At 40.5% G+C, this 19,358-nt stretch overlaps 1 protein-coding gene across 14 annotated transcripts in view; it reads left to right on the forward strand.

Moving 5' to 3' along the window:
* Window positions 1–468: 468 nt before the first annotated feature.
* The window catches only part of kif1b (kinesin family member 1B), a 59,320-nt gene continuing 40,430 nt past the window's right edge, over window positions 469–19,358 (forward strand). For 12 of the 14 annotated variants that reach the window (XM_030423163.1, XM_030423171.1, XM_030423164.1 and 9 more), the window contains exons 1-3: window positions 478–807; window positions 1,997–2,151; window positions 19,187–19,263. In XM_030423163.1, the coding sequence (XP_030279023.1) occupies window positions 2,046–2,151; window positions 19,187–19,263 (183 nt within the window). In that variant the 5' untranslated portion in view covers window positions 478–807; window positions 1,997–2,045. Of the gene's footprint in view, window positions 808–1,996; window positions 2,152–19,186; window positions 19,264–19,358 lie in introns of all 14 variants that reach the window. The other 2 variants (XM_030423175.1, XM_030423177.1) reach the window with 2 other exon arrangements.

Raw genomic sequence — 19,358 nt, forward strand, 5'->3', positions numbered from 1 at the left:
CTAATGGATTAATGTTGGCAAGTGTCCCAATTTTATTGGCAAGATACTAAGGGTAGCCTGACGCTGTCGATCCTGAGGAACAAAAGCAGTAGCTTAGATATGTGGTTATCAATGAGGCTTTTCAAAATAAGCGTTTTTCTTAATGAAGGTAAAATATGCCTGCATTCATGACACTTATGGCATATACATTTTTGACATTTAGAATAAAGGATAACGTAAAGTTCATTGAGTTTATTACGTTTTTTTGAGCCACGAGGATATGACATGCTTCCATCCCTCACTAGACGGCGCTCTTTGCGGTGACCCTGGGTGTTGCGGTGACAGCGGTGCGGGGAGCGGTGGGTAGAAATCCTGCAGTGTGGCGTCACGGTCGAAAAAAATAACAAACCCCGCCCACTTCCGATTTAGGGCAGCACCATAGGCTCTACGACACATTAGTCACCGATGTCTCTTCGCTCATTTGCCCGTCGGGCTGTCAGTCAGCGCGGCCGAGAGGGAGTTGACGTAATCTCTTCGGTAAATCAAGGCAATCTATCAATTCTTCTTTTCGCTTGTGTGCCGATAGACGTCCGTCTGTGTCTCTACTGGAAAATAAAGTCGTCTGGGAGGCACCGGTTGCAGCCACAGGTCCATGCGGCGGAGGATACCGCTATAATGGGTGTTTTTCACCAAAGTGGACTTAATAACAGTTTTCGTGCTCGCGGATTCAGATAGGGAAAAAAAAAACACAACACACCTTGACGCCCGTTAGCCAACGTTAGTTCTCGCCGCTGTCCTATGGTGTTGTCCTGGTGAGAGTCTACTAACGTGAGTATAAAAGGTTGAAATAAAATGTCTTTATTTTAATTTGAGTGTTTGTCGTGCACGGGGTTGATATTACTGATTTATTCCAGGCAGTTGTTGGTGGCTGATGATGAGTTATCTGTATTTGCTAACGTTAGTAGCTCTGGTCGCGACAACAGCTTCATATTCCTATTTAATTTACAAAACATATAATGTTACTTGTTTGTCGACCACAGTTTCTGTCTGCGGTTGGGTTTCTATATCCGTCAGAGATACCGGAGGTTAGTTAGTTCCGTTTCGTGCCATGGACTTGAAGACACAGCACTTAACGTCTCATGCCTCAACGCTAGCTTACATTAAACATATAACAGTTCGCCAGCTAGCTAGCTAAACGATGCACACATCAGGATTTATTATTAAATCCATTAAACCTTGCCATGCATTGTAAACCGGGAACAATGCGTCCAGGCTGTGCTGCTAAAATAAGCATGCAACTCCTCCCTGCATTACTCCTAAACACACAGCCGCCGAGGATTAGCCTACTTCCTTACATCGGCGAATTGAATTTTAAAAAAATGAATGTTTAAGCTGTCTGTCTGTGTTGATGAGGCACACAGGCCCTGCTCGCAGCCCCACTGTAGCCCTCACCAAATAGGGGTAGATAGAATTTCATGGGCGTATGCTTTAACAAGTATGGCTGACTGCAAGGACATGGAAAACATGAGATACTTGGCATAGGTAGTCAGCGGCTGCGGGATATATAGCATTATATTTGTGCTATACTTTGGAAAGTTGTGTTTCTGATTTAAAAAATATAGATAATGTTGTTTATGCAGGGCAGTTACTGCTTGCAGTTTTCACATCTTGTATTAATCAAAAGTTAATCTCGCATATATTGTAGAAAATGTATGAAATGCATCACCTTGCATCCTTCATTTGAGTGTTTGATATCTGACTGGCAGCTGTTTACATAACACAAACGCTTCATTGGTTTGGGTCGGCCATATTTGTTGTAGGCTGCTATGACTTGAAATTGGGAGGGGGTGCACTTTCATTGTGTTTGACATTTTGTGTCTAGGGTTCTGCATTATTGCACTCAGGCATTTAATACGGGAGACAAACAAGGTCTTGCTTCAGTCATTTAACACCCTTTTTTTATTATTTTTTTTTACAAAAGCAGACTCAAACATCTCTTTTTTTGTGTTTCCTTTAGGAGGGATATACAAGGTATCTTACAGAGACAGAGTCCTAAAACCGCAATCATGTCTGGGGCGTCTGTAAAAGTCGCTGTTCGAGTTCGGCCCTTCAACTCCAGGGAGATGAGCAAGGACTCAAAATGTATCATTCAGATGCAAGGCAACACCACAAGTAAGTAGCACACATGCATGCACGCAAATGACACGCACAAAACCACACACCATGTCTTGAAAAACACATGCACATGAATCTGTTCTGGTGTGTGTCCTAATGGAGTTTTTGGTATCCCACACATTCATCCGCTTGGTCTTCCTTCAGGGGTCTTAGCTGAGAACAGTAGAATGAGCAAACTGAATGGTTGACGGTTGGGGACAAACAGCCTGAAAGAGAATAAAAGGCTTACAGAATGAAATTCCTCCTCCTCCTCTGAAGGGGCCTGCATGCCTTAGGAGTCTCTGTGTGAGAAACGCTGAGTTGGATCATACTGGGAGACCCAGGGGTCGCGACACAGCCTGGCCTGCTAATGCCCCCAATTCATCAAGGCTTTATCGCATGCTCAGTGTTTTGGAATGGATGTGTGTGTTACTTTGTAGTGTATGATTATGTTATCTGTTAGTGTACACAAACAGTGTGTAAAGAACTTCATATGGTAGTGTTATTACAAGAAGCGAATCATTTACAAGACACGGCTTGCAAGCTTTTTATTTTGCTGTTAACTTTTCGTTCAAGTTGCAAAGGACTGACATTAAAAATAAGCTTGCCTCATATAATACAGTGTCAGAAGATGATCGATGTTGTATAGATGCATTTAAAGATGCTTTACTTTTATATGGAGGCTTAGCAGCTTCATGTTTTAACCATTTTTTGTTTTCACACATGTGCATTATGTGTGAATAATGGGCTGCAAAATGACTTTGAATTTAAGATAAAAGTCACTCTACTAGTCTGAATATGTGTATTTGTAAAACGTGTTGTTTTACACATTGAATGCACCATTGCATAGCTTCAAATTATAATACTTAACTTGTTTTAAATCTGTGATAATGCCATGCTTCACTACTGTAATGTTCTATATGAAAGGACATGAAATAGCAGAGCACAAGGAGAAGACCAGAATGTGTTTGATAGTCTTGTGATTCAACCTGCGTACTTGTGACTGTGAGTCATCCAGTACTGTGAACTGCTAGTTGCCCCTTTACTCATGGCTTTGTGTTATATTGCCCATTTCAGCTGGCAGACTAACACGATCTCCCCCCTGACTTTAGCATGGAAACATTTAATGGCCCGGCAACAAGACAGCATGTGACAGCAGAAACCTGTCCTTCCAGCAGGCTCACTTATTTGCCTGGAGTTTTGTCTGTCAGTCTTTTCCTGCTCATTAGACTAAGCCTGTATGAATCTTCCATAAGATCAAGTGCCCCTGCTAGTTATGGCTCACTTGCCCTTTATCTCTCAGACTTTACCAAAGAGAAGCTTTGTGTCAAATCCCCAGTTCTTTTACTCCATATCCTTGGGTTTTCATTATGCCAATGTCACTCTGAGGTGCTGGAGGGTGACTCGTGGTTTGTAGCAGAACTGCAGTGGAATATGCAGTGTTTTGGGGGGTGAGTGAGTGTGTGAGCAGCGAGGGAGAGGAGGAGGCTGCAGTGCTGCCTACTCTACCTCCTATCACATGGGCAGATTGCAGAGCAGAGAGGGAGGCTGGCAGGCGGCCATACTCTCTCTTCATCAGGACTTCATTGCAGATGGTATGCTGAGAATGCTGTCTTATTTGGATGCAGAGGAGTTTAACAGTACCTAGTGGCTCAGCCACACACAGGTTCATACTATGCAGTTGAGCTTATTTCTCATGCAGAGTGAAAGTCTCACCTCACTGTTTCTGTCTATCACTGTCTACCAAAGTCAGCCACCTTTCATAGGAAGAGATGATCAAGATTTTCACATTTTTTGAATGGATGGCCAGACATGATTTGTATGATTGATTACATTATGTAAAGGTAACAATTGACCTTATGTAGATTTGATAACATTTCTCCATGATTGTGTGAAGCATGTTTCTCTTATTATGACTAGTTTGGGTTTTCTTTCACATATGATTGGTATTCACAAACAGATGCATGTCATTCATTAAATCTATTAAAGTTCAAACCAAACCTTTTGAACCTTATGGATATTCTCCTCTATCAAACTATCTTATGTTGTATCCACAAAAATCTGTTTTCTGAGTATCAAATCCCCTCCGTCGGCTTGAAAGGTGCCTGTAAAAGACCTGTAGTTGATGCTTTATTTTCACTTAGCTCAAAATTTATTGAGCATCCATAAAAACTTCTAAAACCAGTACTGCAATATAATCTCCTTCTAAATTCAGGTGAACTGTTTGCATAACGCAGTGCAGGACTCCACAACTAAGCAAGCCCTATTGCTCGGGGCAAGTGAAATATGAAGTCAGGCCTGTAAGTTTAGCAACTCACTTGCCCGAAAGGGTTGGTTGTGAAAAAAATAGACCTTGACTGAAACAGAATTTTTCGGGCAGGTAATGATATTAGGGATTTAAAAAATTTAAGTACCGGTATATACTTGCTAGCCATTACACTTGGATATACAGATTATATACATTAACAACTTTCATTCCATTGGAAAGGAAAACTTTACTAGGAATTTAATAATTTAATATGACCCCAGGTATCTCTTTCTACATTATGTTATGTGGACAAAAAATATTTGATACTAACACATGCTGGTCAATATTTACATCAATGCCATGATATTTGTGATAGGCCAACATCGATACAGTGGTCTCTAGTAAAAAACAAAAAAACAAAATAAAACAAACAATTAAAAACACTGTTTGTTCTTGGGCTACTGATTGAAGTCTAATCTAAATAAAGTTAATATACGACAATTAACTAACCTTACTCATGTTATTTGTTATTCCACTAACAAATAAAGCAATTTGTATAGGGGCAAATCAATATTTATTTGTTTCAAAAAAAAAAAAAAAAAAAGTTGAATCCTGAGGTACCTGTGTATTTCTATAATTTTTTTAATGTTGTCTTTGCTGATGGCAGAACACTTAAATGGGACTGAGAGCTGCCTCACAGAAGTGGGATGTTGTCTGTAGTTGCTTGGTCAGCTGTAGGTGTTCAGCAGATGTGTGGATGAGGCCGTGACACTCCCCTTATTGTTGTGACTCACTCAAGGGCATATGTGTCTATGCGTGTGTGTCAGCAGTACAGAGAAGGAGAGAGCTTGGGGGCAAGGGCAGGATATGCAGTCTCCCTCTCCCTCTGTCTCTCTCATCCACTCTCACCATGCATGGAGTGTTGTCAAGGATAGTCTGCAGGCAGAGGGGCAGCAAATTGATTATCCCGTGTGCAGGAAATGTGTCCAAAGCCTCTGCAGGCAGGCTGGAAACAAGTGAAGGCCTCTTTCAGTTGAAACTCTTAAACATACCAGAGCTAATGTAATTATAAAGGGGTGACGCTATGGGCTATTACATTAGTTAGTGTTGGTGCTCCAAATGTTGAATAACTGCAGGACACCAAAAGCCTGCCTTCATTAGGACCCTGATGTGTTCTCCGTCTTGTTATGTAACCCATGTGTTGTGCTCCTTCTCAGCCAGTGAGCAGCCACTCATGTAAGTTTGGCCAAAGATGGTTGATACATCTCACACAGTGATGTTAGAGCGATATCTTGACTTTAGTGGAACAAACCTGCGTTCAGACAGATAATTTCACCACATGATATAAATCTTTGCCATTATGGGAGATGTCCAGCGTTGGGAATGGTTGTCACATTGCTTTATGAAAAGATATCAGTGTAGAGTCCAATTGGTTGTCAACTATTATATTATTTGCCAACTGTTTTGATAATCGATTGATCAGTTTGACTGATTTTTTTAAAGGAAATGCAGTCAAAATACTTGTTAAATGTTGCTTGCTTGATAATGTCAAATATTTTAAATACTTTATGGTTTCTTTACTCCTTTCTGGCATAAACTGAATATCTTTGGGTTGTGGACCAAACAAGACATTTGAGGACGTAATCTTGTGCTATGATCAACATTTCTTTCACCATTTTCAGACTAAACAACTGATCGATTAATTAAGAAAGTAATCGACAGATAAGTCAACAATAAAATGTGTTTTTAGTTGCAGCCCTATTATCCATGTTGTCAAGACATGGATGGATGTTGCTTTTGGGTAAATAAATTGACAAGTTGATAGAACAAACAGAAGGTCACCATGTCAATTAAACCTTCGTCGTTCAGATACAATTTTGCTGAGTGTCCTCTCAGTACGAGCTAAGTGGACGGTGACCTTACAGAAACCCTACAGGGAGGAACTAGCTCAGCTCTAGTGTCAGTTACACATGAGAGGAAATGGCAATGAAGCCATCTCATATGAATGAATGCTGTTCATCTAAGAGGGTAAGATGGGGAGCATGTGTTTGGTTGAGAGATGGTCATCTCACTGCTGAACCATATGCAGACAGGGCCGATTGACCTGATTAGGACCTGTAATCCACAGGCTTGCCTCAGGTTGCCACGCCCTGCTGCTGTAATCCTCATGACCCTCGTAGGTGTTCGCAGACCCACTCAGGGTGTTACATTCCTCGTCGCCCCATGCTGAAATTGTTTTGGAGCCACACACATTTGCCTGCATGCGCTAGTTGCAGAGTGGACTCTCACATTCCAGACTGAGCTCCTAACGAGGAGGGGAGGACGGGCAGATGTCTGTGTCTGCACATGCTGTGTTGTGGGACTTTATCATACAGCCCTGCCAGTTGCAATACCTGTAACGGCTGTATTACAGAAAAGGACTTGCATTGTGTTGCAAATGTGCAACTTCTTTAATGTCATTGACACTGAGAGCATGCACAAGATCTGTGAAACTTTTTCATGATAATAACCAGGAAGACACAATAATCTTATGAGTCAGAGCGTGACGAATTGCATCTCATTACTGTTATATTTTCTGTGGCCGTCTTTTACGTATGCTGTGTAGTCAAGGCAACTATGTGTTTAAGCTGCAAAAACATCTTGAATGAATGAATAAAAGCTTCTCACTTGTCTTTCTTACTTTTCTTTTTCATAACATCATGTGCTGTTCTCGACTCTGGCACATGACTGACCTTGTGTTTTTGCCCTTAAGGTTTTCTTTTCAGTTGTGTAAGTTGTGTAATTTGTGTGATGCTGAGTTTTGGCAGTAACTGAGCTAAAATGTAGGGGTCAGCCAGCTGATGATTTTAGATCACGATCGATCTGGAAGGCATACACAATCTATATTTTAGGTGAACTGTAGAGATTGTGGTATTTAATGTTCTCTATCTTCTGTTTCCAAACTTTACATGACCTCATTCACTAATTGATCCATGCTGTTTGGACATACTTGTAGAGTGATAAAGCCAATTAGATGGACATGCTGATTGGTTGAATAACTTAAAAAAGGAAAGAAAATAACTTTAATGTCAAATTGGGAAAATTGAAAGAAAGATTGCAAGGGAAAATCTCAAATGAAATTGAGATTGTGGATCCTGATTGCGATTCAATAGATTGTGATCAGAGCTGCCATAATTACTCGACGAACTGATTAGTCAATCAACAGAAAAGTAATCGCCAACTATTTTGATAAATGACTGATGCAATTTTTCTTGCAGATTGCAGAAATGGTAGAAAATGCTGTTTTCATCTTCTCAAATATTGAGATGTCCTGCTTTACTGTGTTTGATATATCAAACTGAGTATCTTTATCATCTCCTTTCGACTTTGAGAAACGATTAATTGAGAAAATTATCAGCAGGTTAAGCAATAATACAAATAAATTAGTTGCTGCCCTTATTGCATATTTTTTTCCAGTTCACCCACCCCTACTAGTTACTAGACAGGTGTTCATGTAGACAGTTTTAGTCAAGTTGCGTGTCAGGATGAATGCTGAGCTATTAATGGTTTAATATCAGATTTTCTCCGATGACCAGATCCTGTGGTAGAGTTTTATCCATTATTAAGATCTCTGAAAATCAGACATGCGATTAAGATTTACAGCTTGTTTTGCTGAAATTCTGTTCATGCAGTCAAGTCCCTCAGTATTGGGTTTATTAAGCTTTGAAATCAAGGGCATTACTATTTACATTGCAAACTGAAATGTGGCACTGAGCCATGTTGGCCTTTCCCATTGGTACTGAAACCTTTTCTTAATTAATAATTGTTTTGAAATGAATAAAAAACCACATCATGCCATTGCATATTAAGGGATTGGCTTAATGTTGGAATGTACTTGCTGTGGCAGAGGTCAGAGGGGGAAAGTGATAAATGCCTTCTACTAAAATGCGGTTTAGGCTTTGTAGTTGACCACTTGTGGTTTTCACTCCACAGCTCAGAGTCCTGACATTTATTTGCTTAAGTACAATGGTGATTTACTTAAGCAATAACCAGTATCTTTAACTTGGTAAACTGCAGGAACAATTCTGCATTAGCATGCTTGTTGTTACATGTTTTAATAATATATAATCAGGCTATTGTCACATTGCACAATGTGCACAATTAAGTCGATAGAAGTAAACTTTTTGCAGATATTAAAAAATCTGCGATGAAAGAAACTTAATAGTTGACACTGTGATGATGTCACCCACGGGATGTGAAACTGATTAATTTGTTGGCCTCTTTACACTATTAATGTCATAGGGCGTGTGGATCATCTCAAGACTTGCATGTATTGTGTATATGTGCAATGATAAAAGTCAGTGTATATATATGATCTCACAAAGTTTGGTTTTTCACATCACATGCTTCCATAGGATAAACTGACCTTCTGTCAGATCTGTGCCCCAAAGGGTTTCTTTGTAAAGGATGAATGTGCAGTTGTATTTCAGCAATCTAACCATTATATCAGTGATTTATTTTTTATGTATTTTTTTTTCTCATTTATACATTCATCAGCTTTGCTTAGCTTTGTTCACATCAGCTTGTTTTAGCACCCTCTTCATTCTGGCCTGTGATCAGGCTGAGAGAGAACTGTGGAAGCCTTTTGCAGAAAATGTGGCATATTGGAGGAGAGGATGGGATCGGAGCTGACTCGGGAGGGGGAGGGGAGATGTAAACGCAGCCACAGCAGCAGCGGCAGAGATAGTGAAAGTCGTGCATGAGCACTATTCACGTGTTGGACAGCGTGAGGCAGCATCACATACAGTTGCCCAGCTTGGAATGATGGGCTTTCAGTCATATTGGTGAAGGCAGAAAATGGTATTCATGCAGTTTAGCTAAAACAAAAGAAAAGGCAAAGCTTTTATATTTGCATCAGTCATTGTGTTATTATACTGCAGTTTGTGCCTACACTGCAAAAGATATCTGGCCTATTTACAGTTTATTTTTTATGAAAACATCCACCAACAGCATAAGATGATTTTGTATATTTACAATGCTGTTTCTGCTGATATTTTTTGCTGAATGGGCCCCTTCTGAAAAACAACAAAATATTGACGCTCATAGGGAGTCGTTCCTAGAGGGCTCTGCTATGATCGACTTCTGGCGTCCAGACCACAAAAATCCTTTAATGTTAGTATTATTAAAAGAGATAAAAGGCCATCCTCATAAAACAATGATGAATTAGTCTGGTGAACGCAGTTCAGCCAAATCCTGAAATGTGTCCCAGTTTTACAGCAACACCCAGTCAGTTCAAGGGTTAATGAGATTGCCTGTATAACAAAGGGGTCACCAGCTGATTTTTTGGGGCATAAAGAATTAGGAATATTTGTGTGACTGTGCTTCTTTTTTGGTCTATGTGTACAGGATAATAAGTGAGGAAATAAAGGATGTAGTCAGGCCACAAAATGCATTGCTCTTGTTGAAAGATGCACCGGGCACAAATTTGGTTGCTATATTTTGCCTTATTTCCTTTTCAGAGAGGGGTCCTATGCAGCCGCTCAGTTAAATCTGACTTGCTAACTGAGGCCCTACTCATTTGTCTATGAAAATGAGATTGTGCTTAACAGCAGCCCACATCCATCACCATTCATCCCTGACTTGGTGATGCAAACAGGGGCTAAAACACGGATAATGGTGTGTTTTGTTTGAAAGTTATGGCACTCCTCCTGGCTTGCTCCTCTCTTACCTACTCTTTGGTCCATTGCCTAAGTTGGGTGAAATGGCTGGACTTTCCCACATTTAAGAAGAGAGTGAATGTGTTTTTTTAGTTTTTGTGCCCTGACCGACACAGCTCTTTCCAGACTGTATTGTCTGGTTTCCTCCCACAGTCTGAAGGCTGAATTCAGAGGCAAACTGGAGAGCTTTGCAGTCCAGGCACGGTAGCTTGGTGGTGGGCATGATGCTCATTTTGTATTATTCATGAGTAGGAAGTCGGGAGGGATTGGCAATATTTTATTTTTGAAGCCTTAATTAATAAGATTGGAGAGCTGACCCTCAAGCTGGTTGGTCCTCTGCTCTCATAGCTGCACTTTGAATACTTGCACTTAATTGAGTTTAATGGTTTACACACAGACACAAATATGTGCACACACAGATACACAGTTTCACGCGTCATTTCTGTCCTCCAGAGAAATCGCTGGATAAAAGGTGTTAGTCATCTGACATTAGCTTGAGGCATCAGTCAGTGCCTATTCTAAATGTTTTCTGGCTTCCTCACAAAACATGACATACAAGTTATGCAGCCTCTTTGTTTTAATCATTTAATGATCATCTCCCAGATCCATGTGCCAGAGTTGAGTTCATGATGTCATGATGCTTACATAAAGGCAGAAAGCATTTAAAGCGAGACCTCAGTCTCTGAGTGGAGGCTAGTTGAGAAATCCAGGTCACTGCTCTGTAAAATGGGTGCCTGTTGTGAGCAGCGATTGTAAGGGGCTCTGTATTTCCCTTGTCTGAACAGCCTGCCCACACTGTTGCCCCCATTCAGCCGTTCTGCCTGGATCATATGATCAACTGTATGTTGTTTTGAGACAAATTTTAGATGCCCTTTAATCGTGATTTTAGGCTTTGAAACAAATTATCAGCTGTTTCAAATGAACAGGTTAAAATGTTATGTTTTATTTCTCTTCATGACTTTCACTTCTCTATGAATTTGCAGTTTAGCATCCGAGGGCCAATATTTGTAAAGCATTCAGGGACAAGGCACACATTTTTTTAGCCTGAGATTATGAGAGTTTAAACCAGCATCTCCCTTGTGACAGAAATGTTTTATTACTGTTCCAACTGATATTTTATGGCATCAATTTATTTTGTAATAATCCCTAAAATGTTGATCACCAAATTTGAGCTGAGAAGAAAAAGTAGGTTGCCATTCTATACCCTATGTTTACACAAATCCAAGATAAAAACCTGGGGATGGAATACTTTATCGTGAATCCTTTTCAGTTTGTGTTTCTTGCAGGACACAAAGACCCACTTACCAGTTCATTGGTAAAAGGTGGACACATGCAAGTTGTCAATAAATGAAGTGCCAATTTTAAACTGGAACATACCAGGCTGATTATAAGCTGTGGGTGTATTCCTATAGTTTTCCATGACACAGGATGTGTTTGGAAAGACCTCTGACCTTTTGAGGCAGCACCTGCAAGGAGGAGAACATCCTCCTTGGACCTAGTCCATGAGAAGCATTGCCTCTCTTTGACCTTTGGAAACAGCTGAAAACCCTGACTAAGGATCCATTTTCATTTAGTTAATGTTAACATTGAGGTGCAAACAACACATTTGTTCATTAGACAGGATGGCAGATTTCAATTAGACAACTTTTCAACTTTGCTTTTTGTTCCAGGTCTGTGTGCCTTGTGGGTTTAACCCCCCATGTCATCACCTGTGAGGCTGCCTGATATCCCTCTCTCTTTGTTGTAGTTCTGTGTTTGTTTAGCTTCTGAATGGAGTCCTGCTGGCTTAGCATGTTTTCTCTGTCTGGTGGCTTCTAGAAGCCTCTCTTTAGTCTCTGTTATCCTGGACTCAGTGAGTCTGCGCGAGCTGCTAATATCAAAAGGCACTCACTGCCCCAGCTAGCTATCGGTTTCTGTGGGCTCGGAGCAATGTATGGTTTGGCTATGAGTTCGGTGGAAAGGTTGGGCGGCTGAAATCTGTCCATTCCTTCCTGTCACTGACAGTCTGTCGGCATGCGGAGCACTAGCTGCCATCTGCTGCTGTATAAATAGACAGAAGTCAGAGCTAGAACAGCTGGCACATAGGCCAGGACTGCGCCCTTTCCTACTGCTTTCTAGCTTGAGTGGTAACCCCACCTAAAGCCAATTTAGTGTAATGGGGTTTTTTTCTGTACTTTTTGGCATGGACAAACAAAAAAACAAAACAAAACACAGAAATATTCAGAAAAAAACTCAGAATTTTCTGTGTTTACATTATTTAATTTCAGCTACCTGATCCTCTCTGATTTCTTACATGTCAAGGTGATAAGAAACACACAATTTTTTATTTGGGTAAAAGTTTGAGAGATATCCTGAGAAAAAAAATTAACGGCATGCTTCCCCACGACATGCTTCTTGTTACTGCAGAGTCACTCCAAATGTTCTGGAATAAGATGGAAAGAAACATTTCAATAGTATGATAGTTACTAGGGATTAAATCTAATTTCTGACCAGCTGCATGTAAAGCGATCATTTAAACCCATACTCTGATAATCTGGCTAAACCAGATTTCTTCAAATAGCCTGGAATCTTGGGTGCAAGTCAACACACTCACTGAATTAACCATTAATTAATATTTTAAAGGTGTTTGTTTTTCCAATAGTAATAAAATGAATATGTTTTTCAATGCTACCAATTTTTGCTTTTTATGTGTAGTTTACATTTAGCTGACATTAGTCACTTCCCAATGAAAACATTGAAAGTTTCTCTTTTCTAAATGTGGCGATCAGTTTTTCTATAAAGGACAGGGGGGTTGAGGCAGTGTGAAAAGGGTCATTGTGATGGAGGGGACTGGGCACATAAAGCCTTGTCATAACAGATTACCTAATGTGTTTTGCAGGCTCTGTTGTCAATTGCAATACCCTGCATTCAGTGCATTGTTCTGGTGTCTTCCTGTGCCTTTTTTTCCCTCTCCTCTCTCCCAGTAGGAAGAGAAAAATACGTGATCAGCCTTCTGAGCAGAAACACAGGATTCGTCCTCAGGAGCTTAGTGCCTTCCTTTACAGTTAAACTAATTACTCTGATGTAGTGACTCATCTAAGAAATTGACAATCGTTAATAGAAAGTTTGTTGCCATTTGTTTGTCTGATTCAGTGACTGTGATTCTGATGTGAAGGGTCACGTCTCCTGGCTAGACGAACTCATCTGCCTGCCCGGAAAGTTCCAGGGTTTTTTTGGCAGGAGTGCTCAACAGACGAGTATCAAGTTGCCCTGTGGATATTTTTTAATTAAAGGCAGTGAGGCATCTCCCTGACCAGACGTGAAAGTGCTCTGCATCCAAAGGGGGTAATCAAGATACCACATGTTAGTGTAGTTTCTGTTTTGGAGATGTTTGTATGTCCTATGTTGTGGCTGCGACAAGCTCAGCTGTTTTTCAAATGTGCACAGCAGTGCTCAGACACTACTTTTAGCCCTCAGCTTTGAGCTGCATCCAGTGACAACTCTGTCACCTGTGCCGCAGCCCCGGCAACCGAGCCATCACACACTCTCTTCCAAAGGCACTGGATACAACACACAGAGCGTTTCTGTGGCTACCTCACACTGTGCTCCATGCTGTCGTTATGCATCCTATTTAAGACTGAACAACCATATTAGCGTTTCTGTGGCACTGCTCAAACCATCGACTCATGTCAGCAGCTGCTTCTCTTCACCAGTCATGCCTAAACTGTGACACAGGTGTGCATTTAAAATGTTGTGTGGCGATACACAGCATCAGAGCTGTGATGGTATTGATTTCTCTTTTGAAATGGTGAGAACACATATGGTTAGAGGATTAGTCAACATTTAAGACCTGCATATACAGTATACATGTACACTAAATATTTCTCAATCAACACCACACATATGGAATGGCCATAGTTGTTGCCATAGTTGTATTATTCCATTTCAGGGTAGCTGAACTAGGTGAACCCCACTCTGAGTGGCCTTTTCTTGCTCCTCTGAAGAGAGTGATCACAATATTTTCAAACTGTTTGAGGGATACACATTGGTCTTTCCTCACCATAAAATTTATTGAGAAGGGTCACACTCATAAGTCAAATGTTAATATACAGACATGAAAAGCATCAATAAAGATTGTCCAATGATTATCATATCCAGTGTCCACCACAAATTCATAAACACCCAATGAACACACTTTAAGATGATCTAAGAAAAGACCATTCCTATGTTGCAGAACTTACCTAAGAGTGCTGACGTCTTTACGTTTTCTTTAACATGAAAGTGAGCCATTCAAATCTGTCTGTGCATCCAGGAGTACTTTGCAAGTAAGTGCTGCTGATAGCTTATACGGCATAGTTTTATTGGTGCCAGTCTGCCAAAATGTAAACAAATATAGGCCAATAAAAAAAAATTAACAATCAGGCTCAAGTTGTAGCCAATAGAGAACTTTCTGACTCAAAATCATCCTATTTGTGTATTTCCACCAAAGAACTTCACAGAGAAGGAGTTTGATAACCCCTGGCCTATATCAGTCTAGGCAGAAAACTGTGTTTTGATTTTGCTGCATTTCTTTGTTACCTCATATGTAATCAACACAAATTGTGAAAAAGTGATAGTAAATTATACTCTATTTAGATAACATCCTGTAATGTAATGAGTTAAGGGCACATGATTTGTTTCATGCTACTGATTTTGTGTTATCCTGTGAGTGAATTAAATGTTGTGTGGTAAGATAGTGAGATTAAATTCCTCAGAAGTGAACGGTTACATAACACTGCTGCCTATATGCGCACAGACCCTGGGGATGCTATTAAAATTTCTCGCTCTTGCTGAAAGAAGCCCACGTGGTAATAACAATTCTGTAAAGACATTATTTCTCTGAATGCCCGAATTCCCTCAGCAGCTCATCCGTTTGCTTTCCTTTTATATTTTCTTCCCTATATATTCCCTTCCTATGATCTCAGACAGACATCGATCAGCACAAACTAACAGCCATGTCCTTAGAGGGTTACTGGAAGAGAGTCAGATTGGTTCAGCCATTTTAGACCCTGCTCATCACAGGTGAATGGGGCTAGCTTTTAGTCCCCATCTGGTGCTCAGAGACCTCCTAACAACCTAATTACTGAGGGGTGTCTGTGCTTTCCTGGCCGGATTATAGGCCCCATGTTGAACACTGGAGCACAAAATGTCTGCCGGCTACAACCAGCTGAGTGATGTGCTTTAGATAGCAGGATGTGGTTAGTTAACTGGTCCCCACCCTGCCTTGAAATTGAGCTCTCCTGTGGAGTACCAACATCCTATCAGTCTCATGTTCTGAGTAAAATGCAGAGCAATAGCATTTTGGACAAATAAACATTTGAACTGCCAACAAAGGCCACCAAGTAGCTTTTGTTGGTGCACTGCACACAGAGCTCTGTCAAAATTTCTCTGTCTTGAGAGAATCAACGGTCCTATTAGCCTCCCACACAGATCTGTAAGCTATCTGATTATGTAATGAAAGTTGAGTATTGTTTGATGGCACAGTAATGATAAAACAGTCCTCTATGTTGCTCCTTTACCGATAATGTAATGCTATTTAGCTTAGTGTTGCCAATCAATACTGTACCATCTGTGCCACCATGAGTAGCGTCACAGTGCTCAAAGGGTTCATTTGAAGTTTAAACGATCTCATGTTTGTCTTTTGTGCTTCATTGCTATATTTCTGACATGTTCCATTTACAAGGTATTAAACAGGTTTTTTTGTTCAGTAAAAGTTGCTTTTGGTATTGCTTATAGAGTCTGACCTGATAAGTAGCTTAATGTCTTAGTTACAAATCCTAAAGCTTTTCTCACCATGCCTTCTGAATGTCTTGGGGTCTTTTTAAGGATCACAATGCTGAAATCACTGTTTGATACATTTTCTATGTAATTTCTGCAGAACAGTGAAAGGGAAAGCTTGAGTGAGAGAAAACAGAACTCAATGTGCCGCATCCTCCCCTTCTGTGCCAAGTTAAGGTTGTTATGGCAACCACAATCTGGTCCTATACCTGTTGCCATGGTTGAGAAAGACGGAGTGATGACGTTTATCAGGCAGCAGAATGTGTCTGCCATTTTAAGTTCAGGATGTGACTCTGGTGAGAATATTTACTATAAATGGAAAGCAGTGGAATTCCTCATTGACGTGTTATCGTGTGACTAATTCTATCTATACATCTGTGCTTGCCCTGCTTGCTTGATTCTGTTGGTAAGCGTGATGTGCAAGTGTAGAAGTGAGCTGAGTGACAGATATTCAGCTGAGGCAAAGTAGGTGAGTCATGCTGGGGGATATGGGGCACTCCTGTCTGTACTTAATCTCAGATGGCGAGGATAAAATTTACCTTTATTTTGCCTTTAGTTGCAAAAGATGTAAGGCTTTGTGATCTCACCAAAATCTGACATCCTGATACAGGTCAATTCATACCCAGTTAACAATAGATATCACCATACAATTAAAATTTCTGTAAATTCAATTAATTAATATCTTATGTAAGTTTACGTTATGGAAAGGCCTCTTTATCTCTCAATATTGTATTGCTATAAATAAAACGAAACTAGTTTCATACAGTGAGTACCTTCTTTTTAATTTGGTATATCTGCAGCATGAATTGTAAATTATCAGTATTCTGATCTTTGTCTTTGTCTTTGTCTTGCATGTCCTGGCTGGTCAGAGTACTCTTGCTCAGAATTTCCCTCTTCTGTGTCACTTTCACCCCCAACATGTTTATTTATGTTTCCTTCATGCAGATTGCCTGCCTGAATCCATCCTGTATGGCAGAACACGAAACATCGTCCAAATTACGAAAAGTATTGCCGCGAAGAGTTCCTTTAGTGAGGCAATACAATAAATGATAAAACACAATATGAAACGATAGACGATTTCATATTATCACATTGTAACACTTGGATGTAATAGCTGGATATACCTTGAGAGATAATATGCCATTCTTTTACCACAATGTACAAGTAATAAGAACTTGGACTACAGATACATGTAACCAGTGCTGGCCCCGTCCCTTCCCTTCCCATCCTTGCTTTGAATACTCTTCGTAGACTCTTGAGAGCATGAGAGACCCAGCCTTATGACGCACTGAAAGAACCACATGGGCGATGCAGCTATCTGTTCTGTGAGCAATGGAGTGGGCAATTGAAAGAGATGTTAATGCCACATCGTGAGCATGATTCACCTTTAGGATTTGAGCAGTCTCCCACTAACTGCTGTCCTAAAATAAATTTTTTCACCAGGCACATCCACCCTTGCCTCTGACTTAGGCCATGGCCAAACCGGGGACAGACTTGGAGATTAAAAAGCTCCCAATATTTCTTGCTAGAGCACAGCTGTGATTCCCAGTAAAGGTTAGTTTGTCACCGTCAGTCCCCTAGCTCATCATGGGAATCTTGCTGTCTGAGTGCCCCACATGTGGCACTGTCTCATCATCTTTCTAACTTCTGAGTTGCCTCATTGACACTGTATTTGGCTGACACTGAATGACTCTGAATTAGCTGCTGCTTCATTAATAGCCACTGTAGATTGTTCCAGGAAAGGGTAATAGGGGCACTGGTAACGTAAATCCCCCTTCGTTTCTTCATGCCCTGGCTCCAATTTCTCTTTGGAGGCAGGTCAAAGGTGAAATTTGGTTTTATATAGCCACCTGTCTTGCTGTATCCTCTTCCAGTTCCCAATATGGAAGCTGCTACTCCGCCTGTGCACCTTAACCTGCTTGAAGATGTAGAGGGTATAAACGGATGCATTGTTTTCACCTGTTATAGATTGTAGCAACCTGAGTTTCAGTGCAATTCCAGCTGCTACAATCATCACATATTTAGCATGAAGCAGTTAGTGTTCTGGTTTCTTAGGACACGCTGTGCTTTTTCTGTCAGCATGTGACCTGTGGAGGGCGATATGCAATCCCTGTCTCTCCACATCTCCTGCATTATTGATAAGTGTACTGCAATCTCCTGAACACATGAGGCACTCTGCCTGGGACATCTTGATGCAAAAGCTGCTCAAGCACCCTCATGTCAAGGAGCCAGGCTCAGCTTTAATTTGCCCATTAGCAAAGCACAGAATTTGCATTAAACTAGGCTAATTGCTGCTTAGCGGTTCACACTGGAAATTTGCTTGGAAAGAGTGAAAATCCTTATACACACAGGTTATATTGTGCTTACTAAGATGTACAGTTTTTCCATTCTTCCTGCCTTTGGTTTCTATTGTTGGTGTGTTTGGATTGTTGCTATACCCTTGAGCACAGCCATTACTTAAAGTCTCACAAATCTTCTTTTTTTTTTAAAAAACTGTCCTCTTCCCTCTTCCTTACATCTTCCCTCAGTCCTAATGGTGAACATATGCATTTCTGCTTTCTAGCCTGAGTGAACTCTCTGACACAAAGCTTTAGTCAATAAACCTGCAGTTTGTTGAAGAGGGGGATTTACAACAACAACTGGAGTCCAGATATCTACAAATATCCTACAGTAAATTCTTGGTCCACTCCTCCCTCTCTGTCACACAACCAGTGCACAGTGTGGAAAGCTTGAATACTAGTCCCAGAGGTCAGAGTAAACATGGTTGAGAGGGATGACATGCCAGGCATGGCTGCAGATTCTTGTTCATTAAGAAATGTCTCTGTGGACACAGGGAATGCCTGGGTAGTGTGGAAATATTGTGTCATCATGCCTTTTGCAAATGCAATATATGAAGGAGGTAAAGTTGGAGTAGGTTACATACCTTTATTAATTAAATAATGAAATTATGTATTCTTTACCGAGTTGTTATAGATGAATACCATGCATTAAGACACTGATGAAAGATGGTGTGTTTGGAAAAACTTGACACAACAGTTCCAGTTCTCAAAAAAGCCAATGGCCCATAATCACTCACTGGCTCATGTGACTTTCAGTTCCAAATATATCGCTGTAAGAGCTCTGATTGAGGAACAGGATCTTTGGAGACCCACTATCTGCCAACCAGGATAAAAATACCAGAAGAAATACATGAATAATCTCTTTAAGTGAGGGATGGGAGTTTGGCGAGATGTTAATGATGTTGAAGCAACTAGTTGGATACAGCAAACCAGATGTTTTCAACCACATTACTAATTTTGCACTTCTTCCACAGCTATAGCCAACCCAAAAGCCCCAAAGGAACCAGCAAAGACCTTCAGTTTTGATTACTCCTACTGGTCACACACTTCGGTGAGTTTATACATTTTCCATAGTGTATTGTAATGACAATCACAAGGGACATTTTACATTGATTGTAATGCATTACAATAAATGTAATTTCTCTG

Source organism: Sparus aurata, chromosome 7, assembly GCF_900880675.1.
Source record: "Sparus aurata chromosome 7, fSpaAur1.1, whole genome shotgun sequence".
Classification (NCBI taxonomy): Eukaryota; Metazoa; Chordata; class Actinopteri; order Spariformes; family Sparidae; genus Sparus; species Sparus aurata.